Source organism: Somniosus microcephalus, chromosome 21 (genome assembly GCF_052327205.1).
Source record: "Somniosus microcephalus isolate GS21.2 chromosome 21, FLI_Smic_1.0, whole genome shotgun sequence".
Taxonomy (NCBI): domain Eukaryota; kingdom Metazoa; phylum Chordata; class Chondrichthyes; order Squaliformes; family Somniosidae; genus Somniosus; species Somniosus microcephalus.
Window position 1 is genome coordinate 46,477,818 of NC_141007.1, and position 17,133 is coordinate 46,494,950.

Genomic DNA, 17,133 nt, shown 5'->3' on the forward strand with positions numbered 1-17,133 from the left:
ACCACCTACTGCCCTCCCTCAGCTGATGAATCAGTACTCCTCCTCCATGTTGAACACCACTTGGAAGAAGCACCGAGGATAAGAAGGGCACAGAATGTACTCTGGGTGGGGGATTTCAATGCCCATCACCAAGAGTGGCTCGGTAGCACAACAACTGACTGAGCTGGCCAAGTCCTGAAGGGTATAGCTGCTAGACTGGGCCTGCGACAGGTGGTGAGAGAACCAACACGAGGGAAAAACCTACTTGACTTCGTCCTCACCGATATACCTGTCATAGATGCATCTGTCCATGACAGCATTGGTAGGAGTGACCACCGCACACTCCTTCTGGAGAGGAAATCCCATCTTCACACTGAGGACACCCTCCATCATGTAGTGTGGCACTACCACCATACTAAATGGGATAGATTTAGAACAGATTTAGCAATTCAAAACTGGGCATCCATAAGGTGCTGTGGGCCATCAGCAGCAGCAGAATTGTATTCCACCACAATCTGTAAACTCATGGCCCGGAATATCCCTCACTTTACCATTGCTATCAAGCCAGTGGACCAACCCTGATTCAATGAGGAGTGCAGAAGAGCATGCCAGGAGCAGCACCAGGCATACCTAAAGATGAGGTGCCAACCTGGGGAAGCTGCAACGCAGGACTACATGCATGCTAAACAGCAGAAGCAACATGCTATGGACAAAGCTAAGCGATCCCACAACCAATGGATCAGATCAAAGCTCTGCAGTCCTGCCACATCCAGTCATGAATGGTGGTGAACAATTAAACAACTAACGGGAGGAGGAGGCTCCATGAATAATCCCATCCTCTATGATGGCGGAGCCCAGCACGTGAGTGCAAATAACAAGGCGGAAGTGTCTGCAACCATCTACAGCCAGAAGTGCCGAGTGGGTGATCCATCTTGGCCTCCTCCTGAGGTCCCCACCATCACAGAAGCCAGTCTTCAGACAATAATGGTGTCCTAGGCCCAACCATCCTCAGCTGCTTCATCAATGACCTTCCCTCCATTATAAGGTCAGAAGTGGGGATGGTCATTGATTACTACACAGTGTTCAATCCATTCGCAACTCCTCAGATAATGAAGCAGTCCATGCCCGCGTGCAGCAAGACCTGCACGACGTTCAGGCTTGGAATGATAACTGGCTTGGGAACACCACCACCTCCAATTCCCTTCCAAGTTACACACCATTCTGACTTGGAAATATATCGCTGTTCCTTCATCATCGATGGGCCAAAATCCTGGAACTCCCTCCCTTAAAGCACTGTGGGAGTACCTTCACCACACGGACTACAGCAGTTCAAGAAGGCGGCTCACCACCACCTTCTCAAGGGCAATTAGGGATGGGCAATAAATGCTGGCCTTGCCAGCGACGCCCACATCCCAGGAATGAATAAAAAAAATGGAAGTGTGTCAGTGTTAGATCAGTGAGAAGTTTTGAGGACATGCATATCAGTGCAGAATAGTGTCACAGGTGTGTGAATGATGGCAGAGTTATGAGGAGGTGAAGGAAGTAATAGTGAACAGAGTAGCAGGTACATAGTGTTGCAGTAGGAGCAGAAAGAGGTAGAGTGAAGTGTGCTGCAGTGATTGCAGGAGCGTGCTGGTGATCGGGGGAGGGAAGAGCTGTGAGTACTTGGACAGCAAGTAGTACAAGCCTAATTAGAAATAATGAGTTAGGGGGCTTACTTTAGCTAGACTTGTGAGATCATTGAACTTTTCCCTGCATTACAGCCATGACCTGGGGGCGATACATCTCGCACATATCTGCACTGCCACCTCTACCCATTCATGCCAGGCAGCTTGCCATGATATCTTCCTGCTGCCTGGCGGATAGAAAATGTCCCTCCTCCTGTCCACTTCCTCCACCAATACCTCCAATGCAATGTCAGAAAAATGGAGGAACCTTGCATCTTTTCTTGTTCCTGCTATTTTCCACAATCTTCAGTTATAGTTGCCTGCAGTTAAAGTGCACCTCCCCTTTAAGAGGTGCAGGCTGCCTTTAAATGGCATCAGCAATGCGCAATATTGATTCCCCCCTCCCCCATTAGATGAGCTGCCAATCAACAGCACAACTAGTGCTGTCAGCCCGCCTATTTTAATTAATCAGGGGGACCAATTGGGGGCCATAGTTGCGTCTACGTGATTGGGCGTGCACTCTGAGCATGGCGCCCATTCTGCACCCGAAATGAGCTTAAACCAATTTTGTACTCCAATACCTTTTAGAATCATAGAATTATAGAATGGTTACAGCACGGAAGAAGGCCATTCGGCCCATCGAGCCATGCTGACTCTCAGCTGGTCCCACACCCCTGCCCTTTCCCCGTAGCCCTGCAATTTTTTTTCCCGCTGATACTTATTCAACTCCCTTTTGAAAGATAAGATTGAGTCTGCCTCCATCACCCTTTCACTTTTACTTAAGACTTTTTAGCCAGAAAGTGCTGGGTTAACTATCTGTCACCATTTGTGTATGATTAATCAATTAAATGTTTCCTTTACATTTGCGTTTTCCTTACAACCGCACCCCTATCAATAGCAATGCTATAGAAACAGTACAATGTTGCCGCGTTTCTCTTGCAAATAATTTTATTTTGTTACTGACTTACACAAGATTGTATACACTCTCTAGGGTAATGGAAGAATGCAGAATACATGCTGTTTTGTAGGTTACTTGGCGGCAGGCTATGCACACATTGAGCATCCAGTACCATTATACAGCTCTTCACACTTGAGCAAGGTTACTATTTGGCATGATCACCACTTTTGCTTAAATTATGCTGGGTTCTAATTCTTTGTAACCATTCCACTGTTTGAAAAGTGCTAATGATGGAGAATGGGCTCTATTGGCAAGAGAAGCAAAATACAAAATTCCAGGGAAGAAGACAACAGATATTTGGAAGTGGTTTCTGGGCAGTAACCTCATTAGGAATTATTGCCTTGAAATTGCTCCCACAAGACTTACTTTGATAAGCTGCAGTATATAGTTATTGGCCCAGTAATTCCGGTCCCAACGCGTGAGTACGGACGGGGTACTCACGCATGGGCCCGTTGGAAGTGCCGGATTTCAGCATGCGCGGAAAACCGGCATTTCCTCTCCTCTGAACCAAGGGTTTAAGAGGCGGTTCCCTAGCCACGTTTGAGGCAGCGGGTACGCGTTGAACTTCGTTTTTTTTTGACAGGTTTGTCTGTGCGTGAAGGCCTCCACTTTTTACGAATGTAAAAAGCAGACGTAAGGACTTAGTTTTATAAGGTAAGTGGTCTAATAATTAAAGTTAGAAATTTTTTTCCACAGGTTTATTATTTTTAAAGAATTTACAGTAAGGTAAGTTAATCTTTGGACCCGATTTCTTGAAAAAAAATGTTGGCAGAAATTTGAATAATTGTTTAAATTAGTTTTTTAAAGTTATTAATAGTTAATTTAATTATTGGAATGTTTTTTTAACTTTTATTTAAAGTTTAAGTAGTGTTTTGGGCGCCCGGAGTTTTCATGAGTTTGACAGGTCTTATGTCTAACTCATGAATGGACTTTTGTAAACTCCCATTGGTTGCCCAGTGCTCACGTGATCCCAGCCGGCTCATCACACTAAGTACGCCGCTGGATCACGCATGCACAGTGCGCCGGGAGTTGAACCGGGCCACAGACCGGAAATCCAAGCAGGCCCAGTCTTCAAATGTCAGCGCGATATGTAAGTGTAGGTCGGGGGCTTGCACCCGCGGGAAGCCCCCGACCCGAATTTCTGGGCCATTGTTGTTCCATTTTCAGTTCTTTCTTTTTTTTTACCAGCAGCAGGTTTCACCTTTCAATGGCTTTGAGAATTCAAACAGCTGACCTGTGGTAACATTGACAATGAGAGGAATTAACAATTTTGATGTGATTTAATAGCTGCACGTTTGTTTGCTGACAAACTGCAATTGATTATTGGGCAATAATAGCCAGCAAAAATTGTGTAATCATTTTTTTTCATTGACTTTGTACGCACCCAGAATGGTGTGTATTCAATTTGAATTGCACCTATAGTGGGTTTAGCTGAGTTTGGGTAGAATGTGTGAAAACACAAACGTGCACAAGTTAAAAACTCAACATTTAGGGGGTGATTTTGCCACTTGTCGGGTTTCAGGCCCGCCTCCATCAACTTCTCACCAACCCACGGTATTTTCCCTTGATTGACATTGTTAAGCCCGCCCAGTGGGCTTAGCAGGACAATTAAGGGAAAGCTGGTTGCAGAGAATGTCAATGTATGACGTTTCATCTGTGAAAATTTTTGACAGATGAATTGTCATCGTTTGATAGCTCTGGGAAGCTGTCAAACACTGACATTCTCTGTAGTTTGATGAGGTCTTGAATTCAAAACTCATCAAACCTCTTTCTTTTGCAGAAATGAGATGGTTGCTGCATTGGAGAATGCAACGGCCATCTGTCATCTCTACCACGGAGGTGCGAGACTTTCCGCATACCCACTGACTGAAGCCTGCAGGAAGAAACAAAGGTAAGTACACTTTTTCTAACACTTTCCACTTACCTCAGATACTCACCTCTCCACACTTGCACCCATCACTGACCTTCACAGCACACTTTTGCACCCTCCTGACCCCCGTAAACCCACTACACATCTCGGTGACCCTGGTGGGGTTCGGAGCCTTCGGGAAGCCTGCACTTGTGTGGCAAAATGGGGATAATCCTATTTTCTGCCTGTTAACTGGCTTTAATCCCTTCCCGCCTCCAAGGGGATGGGACCCGGTGCGGGACGGCTACCCGCCTCCTGGCAAGATGGCATGGAGGCGGGTTGGGGGTGGTCCCACCTCCATACCTGCCTCCCCAGGGCTGGCAAGATCGCGCCCTTAGATTGCAAATTCAGAACTGATGCTCTCAGTGCAAGTTTACCTCTGATTTGTAAAAAGAAAATTCTTAATTTTCTCCCTTTGTTTGCAGAAGGTTCTGACTCTGGCTGAGGTACAGTTCAATGGGTGCCGACAGCCCTCTAATACCGTACCCAAATGGCTACCCTTCACGTGTGAGTATTGTGGTATTAAACCATATCAGCTGGGAAAGTTTCAGGAGTGGTCTTAGCACCTTCCCAGCAACAAGCCAGACATGGATGTCCCCTATCTGCTCTCCTCTATGTCCTGGTTATTATTTTTGATGTTAATCAGTGTTAGCATTAGTGCTGTTATAAGCTTTTTTTTAAACAAACAATGCCTCTGAGTTAGAACGGGGAAAAGTGGGCAAATTCCCACCGCTGAACAGCAACTCTTGCGCGCATGCGCATGAACATTGGATGAAGATAAGGTCAGACTTGACTGTGATGTGCCCCTCTGTTCAATAGCCTGGGGACATTCACTGGCAATGCTCACACATGAAGAATAGCTGCTGTGTTGCGATACCAGAGGGCAACTAGACCAGGGAGCCCCAGCAAAGTGTCACCGTCTTCAGGTGAAAGGAGAAAATTGGCAGAGAAAAGTGTTAAAGATTTTGCTATTTTGGGTTCTTCTCAGTAGAATCAGGAATTCTGGGATGTGAATCATTAATGCAATTTTTCCATGGGTATTTAAAGCACTTGTCACACCATTCATTGTGCAAGCTGTATGTTGCTTGGGTTCATTCAACAATGTAATAGTTCATTTAATGGTGGTAAACTGGTAATACGATTTATATTTTATCGCAGAATAAAAACAGAAAATGGTTGAGCTATCGGAGCTTTATATAGTAGGCCATTCCGATAAACACGCAAAGCTGCAAGGGGCGATTTAAATTAGGAATATGAAACAATGGCCCAGAAATTCCGTTCGCAGGCCTCCCGCGGGCGGAGGGCTGCGATTTGGAAAAATCTGTGCCTGGACTGGAGGGCTCCCGGGAGGCGCAGAGTTCCGTTGCTGGGCCTCTCCACACTGCAAGTGTGCAGGGCCCACGTATCCCAGGGGCGCAGGCGGTTCGTAGTGTCCCTGGGATCACATGGGCCATGGGGAGCCAATCAGAGCAGGGAATCTCCATTCATAGATTTGTCAAATCTATGAATAGAGATCACCACCAAAACATAAGAAAAATTTAAATAATTTTTTTTTTAAATCACATTTTTAAAATGACTATAAATGACAAATTAACTATTTTAAACAAAAATTTAAATTTTTGAAAAAAATAATTAAAGTTTTTAACAGGGCTAAAAATACTTTCTTTAAAGTATTTTAAAATGATAAATCAGGGGGAAATTTTTTTAAAAATTCTTTTCTTCAACTCTTAGCCTGGTAAAAGCAGGCCTTGCACCTGCTTTTACAGGCACAAGAATTGTAAGTGTTTTCTGCGGGCATAGGGTCTCCAAAAAACGGAACTCACCGCCCGCAGAGGCCCTGCTCCAGGGCAGGCGGAGGATCTGTCAAGAGGATTCTTGATAGATTGGAAATGCCGGTTTCCAACGCATGCGCAGTGCATTCCTGAAACCGGCATTTCCGATGTCCCTACGGGTGAGTACACAGCGCGTACACACCCGTAGGGATCGGATTATCTGCCTCAGTATTTTTGTTATCCTTTCACAAGGAAAATTTACATTTGAACAGAATGCTCCTAGGATTACTAAATTCTTAATTTGTGCAACTAGTAACCCTTTATATCTGTGTCATGTTTTATGAATAAAACAATGAGGAGCTCACTGAATTTTTCAAACATTTTTTCAATCAAAATTGTAACTGGAACTAATAGAAAGGAGACGACTCATTGGAAATAAACAGCTGGTGAAACAGGTAAAGTGTGCTGACTAAAAAAAAATGCATAAGTTTGTTCAGAATAAGAAAAAAAAATTATATTGCATGTTACTGGTCTGTGAATGCAGAGAAAGACTTATTTCTGCTCACCACCCACTTTTCTGTATTTAATTAGGAGAATAACAAAAATACTGCCAAATGTATGAGATAACTGAGGGAACGAAAAAATATTAAAGGGTACAGGAAAAGAGCAGGGATTATGGTAGATAGTGCCAAATTTGGAGCTGGCACTAGCCCAGGACCAAATGGCATCCTTTCTCGCTAGAATGTGTATGACTGTATGAATTTGAATAAACTACAACAGCTTCTACATGGCAATCAACAGAACAGAGTATAAATACAAAGGTCTGGAGTTTCTGCTCGATCGCACAGGTTTTTTTGGCGCAAATCCCCCCAATATAGGTGTAACCAGTGCAAAAGATCCCGGAATTTTAAGCACAAATTGCATTCAGCCTAACTCGAGTTTCCGCGATCTTTTGCGCTAGTTTTAAAAAGATTGCACTAGAAGCATGCCACGTCCCCGGGGTGATTTAATCACCACTGGGAGTTTCCGCTAACTGCGCTCCTTTTCAGGCCTTTGAGGAGGCTCCAAAAATTAATTCAATTCAATTCAATTCAATTTTATTTGTCATATATGCAGCAGACGTGTGTACTACACAATGAAATGTTGATTTTTACGAGTCCTCCCAATTAAGCTGGAACTCTTGGGCGCAAGGACATGAATAGGCACGTTTTGAATGATTTTTTTTTTAATTTACTAAGGAACCCACTACTGTACCACACTCTAACTATAAAATAGATTTGTATATCTTTTAAAAGTAAATTTCAGTCATTTAAAATTAGGTGGTGGATTGACATTGTGATTTTAAATGTTTAATTTTTGTGATAAACCTATTTTCAGCTGTATTAATCAAACTTTACCAAGTTACCACTCTTAACACTCTTAAATAAATCAAGGAATATTTTGTAAAGCAAAATTTAGAAAACAAGTTGGGGGAAGAATTTGGTTGCTTTGCGCCTCCCGTTAGCACTTCAAGGGGGCACTAACAGGGCGCAAAGCAACTAGCGCCCAGGCGCGGCACCGCTAACACCTGCCACGAAATTCAGCGGGAGATTAGCAGTGGCGGCGGCATCCGGTGGTGCCCCGCCGGGTTGCGCCTCCGGCGATGATGTCATCGTCCTGCGCAGCACCCTGCTTGCGCCCAGGCCGCAAACTTGGCTCGCGCCCTCTGAACTACCACCGGACGATATGTCCAACAGGGTCAGGGTGGCGTTTTTGCCGTTGGGGCGGCGATAGTTAAAGGGCAGGAGCCGGGCGGCCATTTTTTTTGGGCCGCCTACCGGCACCTGCCCCCCCACCGGCACCTGCCCCCCCTCTGGCCTCCTCTTGCGGGTGCCGGCCACAATCGGTCAGCCCGGCACTCCTCTTGAGTGCTGGGCTCTTTTGCTGGCACCCTGCTCCCCGGTGGTCCAGCAGGGCCCTGGTGTGATGTGCTGATGTGCGTTGCGCTGCTGCAAGTAGCGCCGCATTATTCAATGGGAGCATCCCAAGAGGGAGGGGGAGTGCTAACTTTTTCGGGGCAAAAACGCTGCCCGATTGCTCTAGTTCATGGCAGATTTCGCGTTTGGCGATATGCAAATGAGTTTGAGCGGTCACTCGGGGACGGGGGGTGGGGGAACGCTTTTTGCAACGGGTGTAATTTTCGGCGCAATTTGTGCCGAAATTGCCGATTGCGCCCAAAGCGGAAAATCTGCCCCATGTTCTTTCTTTAATGGCCCAATACCTGCAAAACATGATTTAAAAAAAAAAGTTCATTAATGGGATGATCATTAAATTTAAAATGAACAATCTATTGCTCAAACAAAACCAAAACACTGCGGATGTGGAAAATATGAAATAAAAATAAAAATTGCTGGAAAATACTCAGCGAGTCAGACAGTATCTGTGGAGAGAGAAACAGAGTTAACGTTTCAGGCCGATGACCCTTCATCAGAACTGGAAGAACTATTGCCCAAATTTGATTTGCCTCTTGGCCATTAGTAGAACCTGTAGCTGAAACCTTAAATACCATTGGCTAAGAGCCATCACATGTGTGAGTGTTTTCCCCTACTGCTTGCCTAATTGACATTGTGTGTCCTGTCAGCACACTTTAGAGCAAACTCTATTGGTCATTGACCTCCATTGGTACAGTCTACAGCCTATGTCCAATTTGAGGAAATGCTTTCTATTTTTGCAATTTATCAACCCAAATACTAATTACATTTTTCAGGCTATAAGGTAAATTATTGCCTTTTGGGTTATAGAACTAATCTTGAACGTGCAATAATTCTGGTAAATCCCTCGAGTAAATTACTTAGTTGCAGAGCAGGTCGATGTACACAGAAGATCTGGGACCATAACAGGGATTGAGGAGAACATATTTAATAGGAGTTAGTAGCATCATCACTGGAAAGCTCACCTGCTCAAACCATTCTTGGGCATTTCCTGGTGGCTGGTTAACATTGGCAGAGGATGTGAATAGATTATTTTTTAATTGAGCAATCTAGGTGAAAGCTCATAATACAGGGCATCACCAAGGTTGAAAAGAGTAAAAGAAAAGGAAGTAATAATTAGATAATACCAAGCCTGGCTATAAAAGTCCACAGATTGTTGGATAAAGGGAAGAGTCCAATTAAGGATTTCCACAGCTTTGAGGTAATGGGAAAGGATAAGGTTACAGTGAGAGACAGTGGGATAAGTCTAGTGAGCATAGTGAAGTAAAGGCATGGGAGGACCTAAAAGGGAGGCAGGCGAGGAAAGGCAAAAATCTTTTAAATATGGAGGGAAATATAAAAACAAATATACTTAATGGTCAGTAATTTCCAACTGCAACCTAAAAACTGGAATTAACAATTATATTCTGCAAACTGAACTGTATACAATCTGAAAATTCTAATCTGCTTTCATATATTTTCTTTAAAATGTTGACGTCAAACAGAAAAGGGGAAAGACAGAAGCCAATGTGAGGTTCCCAAAGATCCGAATTTCCCTGACTGCCTTGGAAAGATTGAGGTAAGTAATCAATGCTCTGTTCTCTTCAAAATATTGCTAAATGTTGCTGACGAAGGGCGGCTATATAATCAATGTGAAATTCCCAAGGATCTAAATTTCATTGGTAAAGTTGCAGTGAGCAATCAAAATATGACCCACAATAGATAATGCCACATCCTACTAGTTTGCTTTTATCACTGTACACATCCAGAATCAGAGCAAGAACTGGCAGGGCCAGAATTAGTTGTGCAAAATCATGTACAGAAAGAAAAATAAAGAGGGAAAGAAAGAAGGGATTAAGAGACAGAGAGATAAAAGAGACAGAAAGAAAAAGAAAAAATTATTCTAATTTTTAATTTTTTTAAAATCTCCAACAACATTAAAATCTGAAGGAATGAGACTCCACACGTTTAAAAGTAAATTTTCAGTGCTAGAGTGGTTGTTTCGTAGTAATTAAGATTTATCATGGTGCTAAGAATTCACTTACACTTAAATAGACAAGCCCTAACTTTTTCTGGCATGTTTAGTGGGTATCAATGGGTAAGTAACGCAACTTCATGCCCTTCCATGTGTTTGAGATACTGATGTAGCGAAGCTTGTGGCGGATCAGGTCAAATCGGACTGCAACTTACCGACTTCTGTGCTTAACTGCACATGTGTGGGCACCGGAAGTTGCTGTCCGATTTGCTCCTTAATAACGGTGACCGCTGAGAGCCTCACCGTTATTCTTACCGCAAATTCCGGGCCAATATCTATTATCAGCTTGGTGGTGGCGGTGTATTTAAGCAACTTTTATTTTAAAATTAGAGACAACTTGATCTTGTTTGTCATTAACTGGAAAAAATATCACACAGAGTGATTTGAAAGTAAGGTGGCTTGAAGGCTCCTGGTGCATGTACTGTATATACATCTACTGGAATTTTTTGAGGATGTAACTGGTAGAATAGATAAGGGAGAACCAGTGGATATGGTGTATTTGGACTTTCAGAAGGCATTCGATAAGGTCCCGCATAAGAGATTAGTGTGCAAAGTTAAAGCACATGGGATTGGGTGTAAGGTACTGACTTGGATAGAGAACTGGTTGGCAGACAGGAAGCAAAGAGTTGGAATAAATGGGTCTTTTTCCGAGTGGCAGGCAGTGACTAGTGGGGTACCGCAGGGATCGGTGCTAGGACTCCAGATATTCACAATATATCTTAATGATCTAGACGAGGGAACTAGATGTAATATCTCCAAGTTTGCAGATGACACAAAGCTGGGTGGGCGTGTGTGAACATAAGAACATAAGAAATAGGAGCAGGAGTAGGCCAATCGGCCCCTTGAGCCTGCTCCGCCATTCAATAAGATCATGGCTGATCTGATCCTAACTGCCAATCCACTATCACAGAACCATCTCCTGAATCTAACAGAATTAGACACACGAAATAGGAGCAGGATCAGGCTACACGGCCCCTGGGCCCGCTCCGCTACCCACAGGGCCATGACCGATCCGAACCTAGACTCATGTCCAAATTCCTGCCCGCTCCCCGGAACCCTTAATTCCCTTTACTTCTAGGAAACTGTCTATTTCTGTTTTAAATTTATGTAATGATGTAGCTTCTACAGCTTTTTGGGGCAGCATATTCCATGGACCTACCACCCTCTGAATGAAGTAGTTCCTCCTCATCTCAGTTTTGAAAGAGCAGCCCCTTATTCTAAGACTATGCCCCCTAGTTCTAGTTTCACCCATCATCGGGAACATCCTCCCCGCATCCACCCGATCCAACCCCTTCACAATCTTATATGTTTCAATAAGATCGCCTCTCATTCTTCTGAACTCCAATGAGTAGAGTCCCAATCTACTCAACCTCTCCTCATATGTCCATCCCCTCATCCCCGGGATTAACCGAGTGAACCTTCTTTGTACTGACTCGAGAGCAAGTATGTCCTTTCTTAAGTATGGACACCAAAACTGTACGCAGTATTCCAGGTGCGGTCTCACCAATACCTTGTACAACTGAAGCAATACCTCCCTATTTTTATATTCTATCCCCCTAGCAATGAAAGCCAACATTCCATTGGCCTTCTTAATCACTTGCTGCACCTGCATACTAACCTTTTGAGTTTCGTGCACCAGGACCCCCAGATCCCTTTGTACTTCAGTACTTTCCAGTTTCTTGCTGTGAGGAGGATGCAGAGAAACTCCAGTATGATTTGGACAGGTTGGGTGATTGGGCAGATGCATGGCAGATGCAGTATAATGTGGATAAATGCGAGGTTATCCACTTTGGTGGCAAAAACTGGAAGGCAGATTATTTTCTGAACAGCAATAGATTGGGAAAAGGGGAAGTGCAATGAGACCTGGGTGTCCTTGTGCGCCAGTCGCTGAAGGTAAGCATGCAGGTGCAGCAGGCGGTTAAGAAGGCAAATGGCAAGTTGGCCTTCATAGCGAGAGGATTCGAGTACAGGAGCAAGGATGTCTTGCTGCAGTTGTACAGGGCCTTGGTGAGACCACACCTTGAGTATTGTGTGCAGTTTGGGTCGCCTTATCTGAGGAAGGATGTTCTTGCCATGGAGGAAGTGCAGCGAAGATTCACCAGACTGATACCTGGGATGGCAGAAATGACATATGAAGAAAGATTGGGTCTGTAACGTCCGTGTGTAATTGAGACACGGACTGCAGGAGTTGGTTATAACAGGTGTTTACTGAATGGAGACAAAACTGGAACTACTATGCAAGGTTACTACACAGGCTTATATACCGGGGTGGTCACCACTGGTACTGCAGTATACAGGGGCTGCAGAATATAGTTCCTTCTTCAAAGTACATACACTACAATTCCTCCCCTTTTAGCTAAACAGTACATAACATTCGATTAATAATTAAATAACATATTTACAATTACAGTTGCTATATACTATGAAGTTAAGCAATTATAAATTCAGTCTTTGAGGAGGCTTCCTGATTCTGTCCGGATAACGCCTCTTTGGGGTATCAGGTTCTTCTGGCAAAGTTGATTCGGGATCAACGTCGTTGTTTGGTTCGTCTGCTTCCAATAGCACCGATTCTGAGGTAGATGCAATTGGTACTTCGGTTTCATCACCAGGTGTATCGGATCGTGGTGTGGATTTGGTGTTTTCCAGTGACTCTAGAATCTGGTCAGCATGGCGTCTTACAATGCTCTCTCCAACGTCCACGGTATACATTAGAGGTCCTTGCCGTGTGCAGATCGTTCCTGGCTGCCATTTCTCTGTGCGGTAGTCCCGGGCCAAAACTGGTTGACCTATCTTAAAACTCCTGGTTGGCCTTTCATTCATATTCTGAAACTGCCTGTTCTCCACATCTCTTCTGATGTTTGGCTTAACCAAATCCAAGCGGCATCTTAGTCTTCGATTGAAGAACATCGTGGCTGGAGTTTGGCTGGTAACCGCATGTGTCGCATTCCGGTAGGCAAACAAGAAGTTATCCACCTTGTGTTGTAGGGGTATGTCTTCCTTACACATTGCCTTGATAGCCTTCTTGAATGTTTGAACGAACCTCTCAGCCAATCCATTGGTGGCTGGATGATATGGGGCGGATGTGTAATGCTTAACACCATTGTTCTTTAAGAACCTCCGGAACTCTTCAGACACAAACTGTGGTCCATTGTCGGAGCAAATCTGTTCAGGCAGCCCATTTTTGGCGAATATGGTTCGTAAGACTGTGATGGTTTTTTCTGTGGTGGTTGAGGACATTTTTATTACCTCTGGCCACTTTGAATGTGCATCCACCGCAATTAAAAACATCAAGTCCATAAATGGACCAGCAAAATCAATGTGTACCCTTTGCCATGGAGATGAGGGCCACTCCCATGGATGTATAGGGGCTTGTGGTGGGGCGTTTTGGACCTTCTGGCATCTTGTACAGCTCTTGGTCATCTCTTCGATTTCTCTATCGATTCCCGGCCACCACACAAACGCTCTGGCTAAGTTTTTCATTTTTACCCCTCCCAGATGACCCTCATGAAGCTCATTGAGCACTCTATCCTTCAATTTGGGTGGAATTACTACTCTGGATCCACACATCAAGGTTCCTCGGCACACTGACAGCTGTTCTCTTCTCGGCGAGAATGCTGGCAACAGTGGTTCGCCGTGTGCTGGCCATCCCTTCACCGTTAAATCATAGACCCTGGAGAGTGTCGGGTCATTTCGTGTTTCCTGTTCTATGGTTGCATTCGTCACAGGTAGACATTCGACTATGGTCGAGTGGAATATCTCCACAGGATCCACTGCAGGTGCTTCTTCCACCGTCGGCAACGGTAGGCGCAACAATCCATCAGCATTTCCATGCTGTTTAGTTCCTTTGTACTCGATGTCATATTGGTGTGCCCCTAGGAAAAGGGACCACCTCTGTAGCCGTTGTGCTGTCATTATCGGGACGCCCCTCTTAGGGTTGAAAATGGAGACAAGAGGTTGATGATCAGTGAGGAGAGTAAATTTCTGTCCGTGCAGGTAGTGATTGAACTTCTTCACCCCCCACACCAGGCTGAGGGCCTCTCTGTCAATCTAGGCGTAGTTACGCTCGGCTGCAGTTAACGAGCATGACACAAAAGCTATCGGCCTCTCTGAACCATCAAGGGATTTATGTGACAGTACCGCTCCAACGCCGTAGGGAGACGCATCACACGCCAGTCTTATCGGTAGTGATGGGTTGTAGTGAGCCAATACTTCTCTTGAAGTGATCAGGCCTTTACACTTCTGAAAGGCCCGCTTACATTCATCGCTCCATTTCCATGCTACTCCAGTTTGTAGCAGGGCGTTCAGTGGGTGCAGAATTGTGGACAAATTCGGCAAAAACTTATGGTAGTAATTCACCAATCCGAGGAATGACCTCAGTTGCGACACATTTTCAGGCGCTGGAGCCTTAACTACCGCTTCAATTTTGTCAGGGGAATTATGTAACCCCTCTTCATCAATCACGTGGCCACAATACGATATTTGTTTCTTAAAAAACTCACACTTGGGGCGATTGGCTCGTAGCCCATGTTCTCTTAGTCTAGTGAGCACCTACTCTAGGTTGGCAAGGTGTTCACTGTCATTTTCACCTGTCACTAGGATGTCGTCCAAGTAACACTGAGTCCCCGGAATCCCTTGCAGGACTTGTTCCATCGCTCTTTGCCATATAGCCGGAGCTGATGCAACTCCGAATACCAGTCGATTATACTGGTAAAGACCTTTGTGAGTGTTTATCGTGAGATATTTCCTAGAGGATTCTTCAACCTCCATCTGCAAATATGCTTGCGCTAGGTCAATTTTTGTAAAACGTTTCCCTCCAGATAGTGAGGCGAAAATATCTTCTATCCTCAGAAGAGGATACTGTACTGTGTGAAGGACTGGGTTCACAGTCACCTTGAAGTCCCCACAGATGCGAACCTTCCTTGGCTCCTCAGACTTATTGTTTAACGTTTTCTTCATGACAGGAACGATGGGTGTCGCCCACTCGCTCCAGTCTACCTTAGTTAGCACGCCTGCATTCTCCAGATTCTCCAGCTCTGCCTCGGCGGCTGGGCGAATTGCATACGGTACCGGTCTTGCTTTGAAAAACTTGGGAATTGCATTCTCTTCTATTTTTATCAAGGCGGTTACGCCTTTAAGAGTTTCCAGTTCTTGCTGAAATACCTCTTTAGCGTTAGCCAAGATTTTTGACAATCGTCCAGGTGTGATGTCGTCATCCTTTTTACCAGCTACCGTCAGTGCCTGAATGGAGTGCCAGTCTAAACTTATCTTTCTGATCCATTCACGTCCCAATAACGGTGGTCCACCATCTTGCAGTATGTACAGATACAATTTCTGTATTTCCTTGCCGTTGTATTCGACAGGCACCCTTATTTTCCCTCTGGGGTATACTTTCTGCCCCGTATATGTCCTCAAGACAATGGATTTGTCTTTCAAGGGTATGTGTGAGAATAGCCGCTCGTAGTCTCGTCGATTCATGACGGTCAGGGCTGATCCTGTATCCAATTCCACTTTGACTTGGGACCCTGTTATCGTGAGGGTGACCCAAATGGTTCGGTGATCCTCTTTTGTGATTACGTTGTATAGTTTGAGACAGCTTAGTCTCTTGTTCCCGGATTCACTATCGCTCTTCTGGTCTTCGGAACTACTGTCCGTCATCTTTTGTACTTTCCTGTACTTTTCCTTAGTAGTCTTTTTGTTGTCATTAGTCTTCTTCCTGGACCTGCAAACTTGTGCAATGTGTCCCATCTTTCCGCATTGCCTGCATGTTTTGTCCTTGGACCAGTAGTCCTTCTGGTCATGGGTTGTTCTGCTGCAGCGATAACATTTTTCAAATCCCCGTGTCATTTCATGGGTGCCGTATTCCTGTGGCTTTTGCTGTATTTCCGCAGCTCCCCTTGCTGCTGCTTCGTACGATACTGCCACGCTGAAAGCCTTATCTAGCGTCAGCTCTTTCTCTGAGAGTAACCTCTTCTGGGTTCCTTCACTCAGGAGTCCACAGACAAATTTGTCCCGTAGGGTATCTGCCAGTCCTGCTCCGAACTGGCAGTGCTTTGATAGCTTGCGTAGTTCCGTAAGGTAATCAGCATTGCTCTCATCTTTATGCTGATTTCTCTTGTGGAATTTAAATCTTTCTGCTATCAGCAGCAGTGTAGGATTTAGGTGTTCCTGTAGGATATCAACAATTTCGTTAAAACTCTTCGCCATTGGTTTGACTGGAGTGATCAGGTTCCGCAATAGGCCGTACGTTCTTGCGCCCATTAAGTTTAGTAGTACCGATGCCTTTTTCTCATCGGCTACTTCATTTGCCTTGCAATATACTTCGACTCTTTCCACATACGTGGTCCAGTCTTCTATTGCATTATCGAAGGCAGTGATATTGCCCGTCTTCGGCATCTTGGAGATCTAAGATGGAGCCTCCCGCGCTTTGCCTTCTTCCCCGATTGAACAAAATGGCGCCTCCCGCGCTTTGCCTTCTTCCCCGCTGGATTAAGATGGCTCCTCCCGCGCTTTCTGTCTTTTCCGCTGCTGCTAGCGCTGTTGCTGGCGTTTTTATGCCTTGATGGTGACGCCCTATGGTCTTCGCGCACTTCCCCCCCGCGCTGCTGCCAACGCCGCTCTCCGCGGTCCCCGTGGCAAACTGCAGCTCCTCGCAGCTTTCTGCGCTTCTAATTTCTTTTATTTTAATTACTGTTCCCGTCGTCAGAGCAGACCCTATGGGACACTTTCCTCCCTCTTCTCGGGTCTGTACGCTGCCCGGCTTCGTAGCATCGGCCGCGCCCTGTGTGCTCCACCCTCTCTCTCTCTCTCCTCTTCCCGACAACGCTGCTCGGCTCCGTTGAAAAGCCACCCGATCAAGCTCTAGCC

At 45.1% G+C, this 17,133-nt stretch overlaps 1 protein-coding gene across 1 annotated transcript in view; it reads left to right on the forward strand.

Annotated features, from left to right (window-relative positions):
* mgat5b (alpha-1,6-mannosylglycoprotein 6-beta-N-acetylglucosaminyltransferase B) overlaps window positions 1-17,133 on the forward strand; it is a 1,090,939-nt gene that overhangs the window by 614,791 nt on the left and 459,015 nt on the right. Inside the window, exon 5 of the mRNA XM_085963547.1 lies at window positions 9,740-9,813. Within this exon, the coding sequence (XP_085819673.1) occupies window positions 9,740-9,813 (74 nt within the window). The remainder of the gene's footprint in view (window positions 1-9,739; window positions 9,814-17,133) is intronic.